At 41.4% G+C, this 12,956-nt stretch overlaps 1 protein-coding gene across 1 annotated transcript; it reads right to left on the reverse strand.

Moving 5' to 3' along the window:
- Nucleotides 1-389: 389 nt before the first annotated feature.
- On the reverse strand, nt 390-1,035 carry LOC138879468 (uncharacterized). Its single transcript, XM_070159080.1, has 3 exons — nt 730-1,035; nt 531-668; nt 390-395 (listed from the first exon to the last, which is right to left on the reverse strand). The coding sequence occupies exons 1-3, from the start codon at nt 1,033-1,035 to the stop codon at nt 390-392; spliced, it is 450 nt and encodes a 149-aa protein (XP_070015181.1).
- Between the last annotated feature and the right edge of the window lie 11,921 nt (nt 1,036-12,956).

Genomic DNA, 12,956 nt, shown 5'->3' on the forward strand with positions numbered 1-12,956 from the left:
AGATGCTAAATTAAGTTGGTAGATGAGTGAATGAGTTGTGTGCAAGATTTTGGCCTTTGTATTGATTTCTCAGAAATTTTAAAAGTAATGAGGTTTACTATTTATATTCTGCGGGTGTGGCCAAGAGTTCATGAGATGAGTGCGGCTGCAGAATTCCTTATGCAGTCCGCACTTTGATACCTGCAGTGAAATTACCCTTTGTTGATCTGCGGTCCGCACAATTACGTGTGCGACCGTAGATTTTGGTGCGAACAACAAATTTCCCTGTGCGGCCCACACAAGAATAGTACGACCGCAGTTCCCTTCTGTTGTGGTGTTCAAAATTGTGCGGTCCACACTTTTTCCAATACTTAGCCAAGTTTTCTGAGCACAGTTCCTGTAAAGTACACTCATTCCTGCAACACAGTTCAAAATCAGTTATCTAAAGAAGACGAAAAAGTGAAAGAAAAAGAAACATGAGTTGTCTCCCAAGAAGCGCTTGATTTAACGTCGCGGCACGATGCAGATTACCATCACTTGAAATGAATTACTGCCACGACGTGACTATCACCAACTTTTCCTAGATAACGCTTCACTGTATGACCATTGACTCTAAACACCTCATCATTTTTATTCTTCAAGTCCAATGCACCAAAGGGTGTCACACTCAAAACCTCAAACGGGCCACTCTATTTAGACTTAAATTTCTGGGAAACATTCTTAACCAAGAATTGAACAACACAAGATCACCTTAAACTCTTTGTTCCGAATGTACTTGTCATGTAGGTCTTTCATCTTCTCTTTATATAAGGAGGAACTTGTGTATGCATGGTACCGGAACTCATCCAACTCATTCAATTGTGCCACCCTTAGGTTGGCGGCGACACCCCACTCAAGATTCAACTTCTTTAACGCCCACATGACTTTGTACTCAAGTTCAACCGGAAGATAACAAGCTTTTTCGAACACCAACCGGTAAGGAGACATTCCGATAAGTGTTTTATAAGCCGTCCTATAAGCCCATAAAGCATCATCAAGTTTCTTGGACCAATCCATCTTGTTAGCATTCACTGTTTTGGACAAAATACTCTTTATCTCCCGGCTAGAGACTTTCACTTGACCACTTCCTTATGGATGATAGGGCGTCATGACTTTATAAGTGACACCATACTTGGTGAGTAAGGTATCAAAAGCTTTGTTGCAAAAATGTGATCCCCCGTCACTTATGATATCCCAGTGTACCAAATCTTGTAAAAATATTCTTCTTCAAAAATGCCATCACACTTCTCGATTCATTGTTGGGTAAAGCAACGACCTCGACCTATTTGGACACATAATCAACCCCGACCAAGATGTAGGTGTTTTCAAAAGAACTCACAAATGGACCCATGAAGTCAGTACCCCACACATCGAAGATATCAATCTCCAAAATAATAGTGAGGCGTATTTCATTTTTCTTTGAGATTCCACCGACCCTTTGACATTCATCACAACGCTTGATGAGATAACTTGCATCTTTGTAAAGAGTGGGCCAATAGAAACCGCAGCTTAGCACTTTGGCGTTGTTCTTGCTCCACCATGGTGACCACCATACGACGAAGAATGACAAGCCCTAAGAATTTCAACTTGTTCCTCCTTCGGTACACATCTTCTAATCACTCCATCCGTACAAATACGGAAAAGATATGGTTCATCCCAATAATAGTCTTGACAATCCCGTTTGAGCTTTTTCCTTTGGTTTAAATATAACTCATCCGGGATGATACCACTTACAAGAAAATTTTCTAGATCCGTGAACCATGACACCTCTTTCATTGAAATAGCCAAGAGTTGCTCATTGGGGAAGGAGTTATTTATTTCAAGGCCATCATGCGGCCTACCCTTCTCCTCCAAACAAGACAAATGGTTCGCCACTTGATTTTCACTTCCTTTTCGATCTTGGATGGCTATATCAAACTCCCGCAACAGAAGTACCCATCTCATCAACCAGGCTTTGGAATCTTTTTTGCTCATAAGATAATGAACCGCCTCATGATCCGTATGGATAATTACTTTTGCATCCATCAAGTATGGGCGAAACTTCTCCATAGCAAACACAATGGCAAAGAGCTCTTTCTCTATAACGATGTAGTTAAATTGGGCACTATTCATGGTCTTTCTTTCATAATAGACCGGATGAAAAATCTTGTTGATGTGTTGCCCCAAAATAGCCCCTACCGCTACATTACTTTCATGGCATATGGGCTCAAAAGGAACACTCCAATTTGGAGCGGTGATAATGGCGGTAGTAGTCAACTTGAGCTTTAGTAATTCAAAGGCTCTCCTGAAATCATCGTTGAAATGGAACTTGGCATCTTTCTCCAAAACCTTGCACAACGGGTTCACCACTTTAGAGAAGTCCTTGATGAAACATCGGTAAAATCCCGCGTTGCCTAAGAAACTCTGCACTTCATTCACCGAAGTTGGAGGTGGAAGTTTAGAAATCACCTCAATCTTTGACTTGTCGACTTCAATGCCATTCTTTGAGATCTTGTGGCCAAGGAAAATGCCTTCCTCTACTATGAAATGGCAATTTTCCCAGTTGAGCACCAAGTTTGTTTTTTCACATCTTGCCAACACTTTATCCAAATTTGCTAGACAATCATCAAAAGAATTTCCGACCACTGAGAAGTCATCTGTGAAGACTTCAAGGTAATCCTCCACCATGTCCGTGAGGATTTCCATCATACACCTTTGAAAAGTTGTCGGTGCATTGCACAACCCAAATGGAATCCGCGAGAAGGTGAAGGTACCATAAGAACATGTAAAAGTAGTTTTCTTTTGATCCTTCGGAGAAATATGAATTTGATTGTAGCCGGAATACCCATCAAGGAAACAATAGAAAGCATGACCGGCCAATCTATCAAGCATTTGATCTAGGAAGGGAAGTGAAAAATGGTCTTACCTTGCTTTGTTGAGCTTACAGTAGTCCATACACACTCTCCACCCGGTCACCATTCTTGTAGGAATCAACTCATTCTTATTATTGGTGACCACTGTCATGCTCTCTTTCTTTGGGACACATTGAACCATAGAAGTCCACGAACTATCAGAAATGGGGTAAACAACCCCGACATCCAACCACTTAATGATCTCTTTTTTGACAACCTCTTGTATGGCTTCGTTGAGTCTCCTTTGATGTTCAATAGATGGTTTGGCACCTTCCTCAAAGTTAATTTTGTGCATGCAAAATGTTAGGCTTATCCCACGAATATCCGCGAATGTCCATCCAATAGCCTTCTTCCTCTTTTGTAGCACTGCCAATGTAAAATGTACATGCACGTTAGTCAAACAAGAGGAAAGAATAATCGGTAAAGAAAAAAAAGGCCAAGAAATTCATAACTAAAATATGGAGGCAATGGCTTCAAATCTAAGATGGGAGGCTCCTCAATTGAAGGCTTTATTGGAGGAGTTGTTTTGTTTTCAAGATCCAAGGACAATTAGCGGGGCTCATAAGTCTATGACCCTATTCCTTGAAAAATGTTCACACATTCCACAAAACCATCCATCTATTCATCATCAAAGTTGGGCAAGAAGGCCTCCAATATATCATCAACATTCATCACAATACTTGTTTCATCCACAATCACATCGGTCACCAAGTCCACAAAGTAGCACACCTCATTGCTATTGGGTTGCCTCATAGACTTACACACATAGAAAATCACTTTTTCATCACCAACACGTAGGGTAAGTTCTCTGGCTTCAACATCAACTAAAACCTTTCCCATATAAAGGAAAGGTCTCCCAAGAATGACCGGCACCTCATAGTCAACCTCACAATCAAGAATGACAAAATTCTCGGAAGAATGAATTTATCAACACGAACCAACACGTCATCAGTTACTCCCAACGGTCTGTTCATGGTACGATCAACCATTTGTAATCTCATATATGTGGGTCTTGGTTTCCCAATTCCCAAAGTCTTGAAAATCAAATAGGGCATCAAATTGATACTTGCCCCAAGATCACAAAGAGCTTTAGCAAATTCGGCACTTCCAATGGTGCAAGTAATTGTGAAAGCACTAGAATCTTCCAATTTGGGAGCCATGGAATGTAAAATTGCACTCACTTGATGAGTCATTTTGATAGTTTCACAATTCATCGACTGCTTCTTTGTCACCAAATCTTTCATAAACTTTACATAATCGGGCATTTGCTCCTAAGCTTAAACCAATAACACATTGATAGATAGACTCTTCATCATGTCAATAAACTTTTTAAATTTATTCTTACCATTTTGCTTGGCAAGCCTTTAAGGATATGGAGGAGGAGTCCTAGGCATTGGTGCCTTAGCCTTTTGCACTACGGGTTCTGGTATGTCATCAATGTGCTCCCTAGACTAGTTCAGTAATGACCCGACCAGTTGTTTTGAGCTCTAGCACATCGTTCGGTAGTTTGAAGCCATGAGAAGCTTCACTTCAGATATTATGACTCGTATGCATGGTCGAAATTGAATTTCGGGAAGTTCGGAGTTGAATTGGAAAGAAAATTCTAATTTCGAAAGCTTTAAGTTGAAAGAATTGACTAAGGTCTGATTTTTGAGTAAACGACCTGGGAATTGGAATTTGAAGGTTCCAGCATGTTCATATGATGATTTTGGACTTGGGCGTATGTCCGAATCAGGTTTTGGATGACCCGTGAGCTTTTCGGCGCTTATTGTGGAAGTTAACATTTTGGAAGAATTTCATAAGTTTGGGTTGAAGTGCATTTCAGCATTATCGATGTCCTCTTGGGATTTCAAGTCTAGGAATAGCTCCGTATGGTCATTTTGTTATTGGGAGCACGATCGAAAGTGGATTTGGAGATCCGTAGGTCATTTTAGAGTTATTTGACGAAAGTTAGAAATTTGAAGGTTTTTGAGAAGTTGATCGGAAGTGGACTTTTAGGATATCGAGGTCGGATTCTAATTCTGGAAGTTGGAGTAGGTCCGTAATATGGAATATGACTTGTGTGCAAAATTTGGGGGTCAATCGGACATGATTTGATAGGTTTCGACATCAAATGTAGAAGTTTGAAGTTCTAAAGTTCATGAAGCTCGAATTGGGGTGTGATTCATGATTTCAACATTGTTTGATGTGATTTGAGGCCTCGATCAAGTCCAGATTATGTTTTGGGACTGATTGGTATGATTGGTGGGGGTCCCGGGGGCCTCGGGTGGATTCTGAATGGTTAACAGATCAAATTTAGAATTTGAAGAAGAATTTAAGTAGTTGGTATCTGTTATAACTACACCTGCGAGGTTTTGGCCACAGGTGCGGAGCCATAAAAGTGGCCATGAGGGTCGCAGATGCGACTTTGGCTGGGAGTGCTGGGACCGCAGATGCGGTCATCCCGCCGCAGAAGCAGGAGAGCACATGCGGAAGATAAGGCGCATGTGCGAAGTGGAGGGGCTAGTAGGAGGACCGCAGAAGAAGAATTCTAACCGCACCTGCACAACCGCAGAAGAGGGCTGGGTAGTGTGTTCTTTTAAAAGCAAGGGTTTGGCTAATTTTCACCATTTTCCTCCATGGGAGCCGATTTAGAGCAACTTGGGAGTGCCTTTTTCACCACCAAGCTTGAGGTAAGTGGTTTATACTAGTCTTGAGTTAAATACATTGATTATGTATGGATTTTAGCATGAAAATTTGTAGCGATTTGGAGTTTGAAGAAACACCTAGCAATTGGTGTTCTTGGATTTTAATCACGATTTTGGTCATGAAATTGAGAGTGAATTATATATTTGAGTTTGTGAGGTTATGGGTAATTTTTATCTTTGATAAATTTCGAATTTCCGGGCATGTGGGCCGGGGGCGATTTTGTCAACCTTTCAAGTGGAGTTGGGGATTTATGTAAATTGAATTGTTATAAGTATTAGGGTATATTTTCATTGGTTTGCCGATTATCTGTCTAGTTTTGGGAGTGTTGGCATTGATTTACGTCATCGGAAAGGCATGGAATGCCGGTTATGGAACATTGGAGCGAGATGAGTCTCCTTTCTATCCTTGTAAGAGGGAATTGTCCCCATAGGTGAATTAATTGTTTATGTTCTCCTATTTGTGGGGGCTACGTATGCAAGAGGTGACGAGAGTCCGTGCGTAGCTACTATTATGCTTAAGTCCGGGTAGTCTAGGGCCCAAAAGCATGCTTTACTTGTAATATTTGCAACCTTGTTGTCAATTTAAAAATGCTTAAACACATGTCGAATGTATAACTACATTTCTAAAAGGCTAGACATGATTTTTTTACTTTTAAAAGAGAAACTTGCCTTTTCTTGAATAATTGCTCCTTGATGAATTCTTGATTTAACTGTTTGATGTGTTTATCTATTTTGGAACGGGCCGAACATCTTAGTATATTAAATAGATGCATCTATGGTTCGCACCATTCGACCCTCTTGCAATGCACAGTTTAAATATTATTGGATCGGGCCATACAACCTCGGCGTGATTTGCGCATACTTGTATTGCTTGCCTTGAAATTCATTGATGTTGATATTGTTTCTCCCTGCCTTGAGAATAAATGTAAAATTGATGAAAAATATTTTGGAAATTTCCTTATGAATAAAAGAATTATTTACTTTCTTCATTCTATTGAATTACAGCCATGTTTATAAAAATTCTTAGTTACTATATTATTGGTATAATATTATTGGACCATTAGTAAGTGTCAAAGCTGACCTCTCGTCTCTACTTCTTTGAGATTAGGCGAAATACTTACTAAGTACACGTTGTTTTTGTACTCATGCTACAGTTGCTGTGCATTTTTGTTGCACAAGCACATGTAACCCTAGCGGCCTAGTAGGCGCAGCGACATGGTTGTTACGGAGACTTAGGTGAGCTGCACTTATCGAGATGGCCTGCAACCAGCAGAGTCTCTTTCAGAGTAATGTATTGTACTTTCTCTACTGTCCAATTTGTATTCCGCACAGTTATTGCACTATATTGTATTCTAGAAATTGCTTATGCACTTGTGACACTGAGTTCTGGGATGTCTATGGGATTATTTAGTATTTTAAAATTGTTAAAGGTACCACTTATTTATTCAGTGAAATTTATTATGATTGTTTAAATGTATAAAAGAAATGATTTTCAGAAATATGTAAAGCGAGAAATTACTAGTTATTTGGTATTGGCTTGCCTGACAATGGTGTCCGGAGCCATCACGATACTTACTAGATTTTGGATCGTGACAACATGGTATCAGAGCATTAGGTTCCCTTAGGTCTCACGAGTCATAAGCAGGTATAGTAGAGTCTCGCGAATCGGTACGAAGACGTCTGTGCTTATCTTCGAGAGGCTACAAGGCTATTATGGGCGCTTCTCTTCTTGATTTCCTCATCGTGCGATTTGATTTCCTTTGAGTCTTATGGCTTCATTTCCTTTCCATTCATTCTTATGCGATGCAAATCGCTGGTCATGAATCAGCGAGTGAGTAGTTGTAATGGTACAACAAATATGGTGCGGAATATTTCTCCATGCGTGGTTGTTTGCGATATTATCGTCGCATTATGGAAGAATATTCTGTCATTTCAGCTCAGTAGTTGTACTTTTGAGAGCTCTGAGGCTAGGCACAAGTTGACATGATGCTTTTGAACGGTTGTCGCGCAGTATTGATGTGATGGTAGGATGCTTGCCTACGTGTTAGGGCAATGAATGACTTGAAGGGAGATTTACTCAGTGCATTATTCAGAGATTCGGTATTTTATCTCCGGTGGAGGAAAGGCAATCGGACTAAGAATGTTCAGATTTGGGTTGATGGAGTAATGAGACTTGGTATTTGCGAGCGTGGTAGAATTTTCATCTTTGATGAGGTGTTGTTGTCCTTATTGAATGTACTAAGTGCGCCGGTGTTATGATCTCCTACAATTCACCTTTGGAGCAGGATATTGTGAGACAGTATTAAAGAAACGGCTGTCAGAGATCGCGAGGTGCGGCGGTTCAGGATTAAATCAGTGTTCTTAATGCCAACGGCTCGGAAAATATGATCTTCGAAAAGGTTTAGAGTTTATAACACTTTGTTGGTTCAAGTGCTACTGAGATAGGTTTTGATCTAAGGCATCAACTAAGCAGCAAAGGATGAGGAAGAACATGTGGAAGTGTCATGCGGTGGTTAAATTTCTAAAAGGACAGGTGTAAGAAACTGAAGTCGAGTAGTTGCTTAAAGAAGAGTGGTTTGGCTAAAGTGGGAGAGTGGCAGAGTAGCGAATGGGTTCTCTAGTAGGATGACCACACACCCGGAGAAAAAGTCTAGAGTGAATTGGGATTCAGGGTGGACAGGACTAGGTTTACGGAATTGATTCGAAATATTGGCTATTATACGGCGGGAGATTGATATGACAGGAAGGAGTTGTTTGATATGAAGAAATATACAACATGACTTCGAATTGGAATATATTATCGCTATTTAGTTGATGTCCATAAGAAGTGAACGGACTAGTACAATTGGTGAATGAGTATAGACTCAGGATGAGTTATTGACGTCATAGTGATTGTACCCCGTGCAAAGTCATTGGGAGATGTCGGCATGTAATTTCCATATGTGGGTTATCTCCTGTGAGCATATCAGCGGTTGCGTGGTTGGCGAGGTTTCTGCGAAGAATTCTATGAGCTATACGGTAAAGAGATCAGTCATGTGAATGTGGCTAAAGATTCAGAGTATTCATAAAGGGTTTTATAGAAAGATTTCGAGGAATTTGGCATGATGGATGCGCTAGATCATGTCAACAATGAAGAAACAATCTTGTTGGGATCTAGAGTTGTGTAATGGTGGCTTCAAGCTAAGTGGGAGAGTCCCACCGCCTATGATTGGGTTGTATGGTTATCTTCTTGTGAGGTTTCAGGTTATCGGCTTATTGGTAAGTTATTTCAGCTAAGGGAAAAAACATAAATGATAATTTGAGCAAAGAAAATGGTAAAGGTGTGTTATAGATAGCCTTATTGACCCATGTTCGGGCTTTGGGAAGATTCAAATTATGTTTTGTACAGAGGCAATTTACAAGGGAATTGACTCAGTCAGGTGCTTCATTGAGATTGGTGTTCATGTGCCAGCAGAGTCTTGGAGTTGATTATATTTGGGACACGTTAGAGTGGGTGACTCTTAATAATGGTCCTAGTGGATTCAAAGATTAAGGCATAGTGCCTAAGGATTTTGAGTCTATAAGTATGGTTAAGTATCGAGCTTCGCAATGGATTATGAAAAGAAGCTTGGAAGGTTCTATGATATCTTCAGCTTGTAGTATAGCTTCTGGAAGAATGAAAGAAAATGACTTCAGATTCGTAGAGCGATTATCTGAATGGGTATATCAGATGAAGATGTGAATATGCACACAAGGAAGGTATGAGATGGTTTGTGAGATTTGAGACAACATGGTCTCTAGATACAAGGCCACTCAGGAGGAGTGCGGATTAAGTTCATTATGTGTTGAGTGGAGTTATTATTATTCTTGAGGCGATTAAGGATAAATCAGAAGAAGTTAGATTGGTTAGCCACGGTTGAATTGGCATATTGGTGGCAGTGATCAGTTCCTTCAGCGTGATTGAGTTATGTAGGTGATTTGTGATGATACATGTGAGGCTTGACGGCCTCCGTAATTGATTTAGTTGGGGGTATTCAAGTATTATAGCCTGTTATGTCTAGGCGGATCCCGGAATGGTTATGGTGGTTAGATCACTACTTGAGGATTGGAATGTCCAACGGTTATGAGAATTTACTCGCATGTTGTTATGGCTCTCTTGGAATGGGATGAGTAAAAGGTTCCTATATGATGAAGTGTTTACCTATTAGTGGTTCAGGAATTATGATGAAATTCTATTACTATCGCATATTGGCATGTTAGGTGCAGCGAGCAGCATGAAAATGAAAGTGAGGAACCAAGGTTGCGGTTCGGTGTTGGCAAGGATGTCACGAGCTCGGAGGAGCAGGAAAGGGATTTGAATGTTTAGAGTAAGCTGGTATAGTCTTCAACGTCACTTGGGATTTGTGTTTGTGAAAGAGGCTTTGCAACTTGGTTATGGATTCTTGTTATGCTTTACAGTGTTAGTGCGGCTGGTGGTATGGATGTGCATACTTGTTATCTGGTGCGAAAGGTTGTGGGAGCATGTCTCGCGGGGAGATTGTATGAGTGTGACATGTAGTCACTTGATATATCGGAAGTTTAAACCTAGTATGAAGATTGTGGTGATATCGCTAATTTGAGAATTCATGCTTGAAGGGCACTCGGTTTACTAGGTTGTGGATTGTGGAGGTTTACTCCGGTTATGATGGTTGTTCTTGTGAGTTATAGGAAGAAGGGGGTATTTATGGACCCTTGAAAGGTTATTTGCCTAGTACACTACGATCAGAATCGACTTGAGGTCTATGGATGGATTTAACATGAGTATGGGCTCTATACCAGGCCGGATGTGTTCATTTCAGCATAGCGCTCCTTATGAAGGAGTATTCGAACATTGGATGCTATTTCGTCGTTGGCTATTGTATATGGTTAAATAGAGGAAACCAATTTCTCGTTAATGAGGCATCTCGGAAGATCACCTCGAAGGCTCGAGTATCCCCCCTCAAGGTCTATCGATACCTGACCTGAGGATCATGTTGGTCATGACCCCAACGGTCATGGGGAGTTTCCGAAGAGTGCAGCCGGGGCCGGCAAAATCTGAAGCTAATCTGAACCTATATCATAAAGTTAGTCAGCTGTCCCATCCTGTTTTCTTTATCGTTAATGTATTTTGTACTATGTTGGGGGTTTTCCCCCCTATATAAGAAGGATCTTTGGCACTTTGTAAACTCCGTTGCTCCCGTTGCTCCATAAGAAATATAGAAAACATTCTCTTTGCTCTCTCATATACTCTCTCGATATTATTGCTTTCATTTATTACCTTCTTATTTTGTTCATCATTTATTGCTTATCATTGGCCATAAAGAGCCTATGTCAATACTATTATAACTATTAGTCATATAGCAATTACCCTCGATAGCTCGTAGCCGAGCCCGGGATCAACCTCGAGGATCCAAATCGGCAAGCTCGAGGCCCCCGAGTAACCAACCCATCGGTTTGATTGTAGCTCTCTACTTCACTTTATTTCGTCTCTAATCTCATATACTTAACATCAACTGCTTAACAAACTAGCATAAAAATAGATCACGTATTTTTAGAGTCCCCTCAACAAATTTAATTGTTATTACCATTTTCACGGTAAACAGTTTGGCGCCCACCGTGGGGCTAAAAATAATAGTGATTATTTTCTTGTTGGTTTCGTCCTATAACGCAAGTTATCTTTCACGCTTTTTCTTGTCCAAGATATTCGATTTCAAGTCGAAATGTATAACTCAGTGAAGGGAGGTGAAAACAACAATCTTGAGGATCATGGAGAGAATGGTATGGTTGTTCCAGGTGTTGGTGTGCCACTACAAAACCCTGGGGACGCACCAGACCCAATTCCCGTAGATGCGGTCTCGCGCGATGCTTAACACGTCAACGTCAGCTCGCACACCAACAGGAGTGTGCACCAAAGAGATCGGCAAGAAGCTCAGGTAACCCCGACAAGGAAAGAACGGGAGGTTAGCCTTCATATTATTTTTGAAATGTTGCAGGCACAACAGCTAGCTATTGCTCAGCTGCAAAGTCACCAGAAAACTCCTAGTACGGTAGCACCGGGGACAGCTCCCCCAGCTGAATAGGTACCAGAGAGATCATGCAATAACGGGTCGATGACCGATCCCGCCATCGTAAAAATGCTCGAGGACCTCACCAAGAGGATCGAGTTGGGCGAGAAGATGATAGAAGCCAACGACAAAAGGGTCGAAACTTACAACTCCAGGGTCGACCAAATTTCGGGTGCACCCTCGGTCCTGAAAGGTGTGGATTCGAAGAAGTTCATACAAAGGCCATTTCCCGAGGAAGCGGCCCCGAAACCCATTCCAAAGAAGTTCAGGATTCCAGAACTCCCAAAGTACAACGGGACCTAGGACCTAATTGAACACGTTACTGCCTACACTTGTGCAGTAAAGGGCAATGATATAAGGGATGACGAGATCAAGTTCGTCTTACTAAAGAAGTTTGGGGAAACACTCTCGAAGGGGGACATGATGTGGTAGCACAACTTAGCTCCTAACTCCATAGACTCATTTTCCATTCTAACAGACTCCTTTATAAAGGCACATGCCGGTGCCATCAAAATAACAACTAGGAAATCCGACGTTTTCAAGATTAAGCAAAGAGAGAACGAAATGCTGCGAGAGTTCATATGTCGCTTCCAAATGGAACGGATGGAGCTACTACCAGTCTCCGACGACTGGGCAGTGCAAGATTTCACTCAAGGTCTGAATGAACGAAGCTCGGTGGCTTCTAAACAATTGAAACAGAATTTGATCGAGTATCCAGCTGTGACCTGGTCAGACATCCACAACCAATACCAGTCAAAAGTTAGGGTCGAGGATGACTAGTTGGGAGCCCCCTTGGGCTCAGTATACCCAAGAAGTCTCCTGGCAAAGGAGCTAAAACCAAACAAAGAATGATATCAGCCATACGTCGAAGACAGGAGGAACGCCCCAAGGCGCAACCCACCTCGCAATGATGGAAGGATAGATCGAGGATAGGATCCTCGGGTACTCGCCAACAGAGCTAGAATTGATAGGAACGTAGGGCCAACGGGGGCACCTCACTTGTTAGAATACAACTTCAACGTCGATGTATAGGACATCGTGTTCGCCATCAGTAAGATCAGAGATGCCAGATGGCCCAGGCATGTATAATCGGATCCTTTACAAAGGAATCATAACTTAGTGTGCGAGTTTCACAACATGCATGGCCACCAACTCCGAGAAGAGGTAGCTTGACTACTTAACAAAGGTCATCTCCGGGAATTCCTTAGCGACCGAGCCAAAAGTCAGTTTCGAGAAAGAGAGGCATCCAAGAATAACGAAACAAACGAGCCACAACATGTCATCCACATGATCTTGGG

The sequence above is a fragment of the Nicotiana sylvestris genome, chromosome 10, assembly GCF_000393655.2.
Source record: "Nicotiana sylvestris chromosome 10, ASM39365v2, whole genome shotgun sequence".
Taxonomy (NCBI): Eukaryota; Viridiplantae; Streptophyta; class Magnoliopsida; order Solanales; family Solanaceae; genus Nicotiana; species Nicotiana sylvestris.

Coding starts and splice junctions, on each gene's coding strand:
- LOC138879468 (XM_070159080.1), bottom strand. CDS start 1,035: ATGGATTGGTCCAAGAAACTTGATGATGCTTTATGGGCTTATAGGACG. Junction 669..729: donor TTCGGAACAAAGAGTTTAAG/GTGATCTTGTGT, acceptor AAGTCTAAATAG/AGTGGCCCGTTTGAGGTTTT.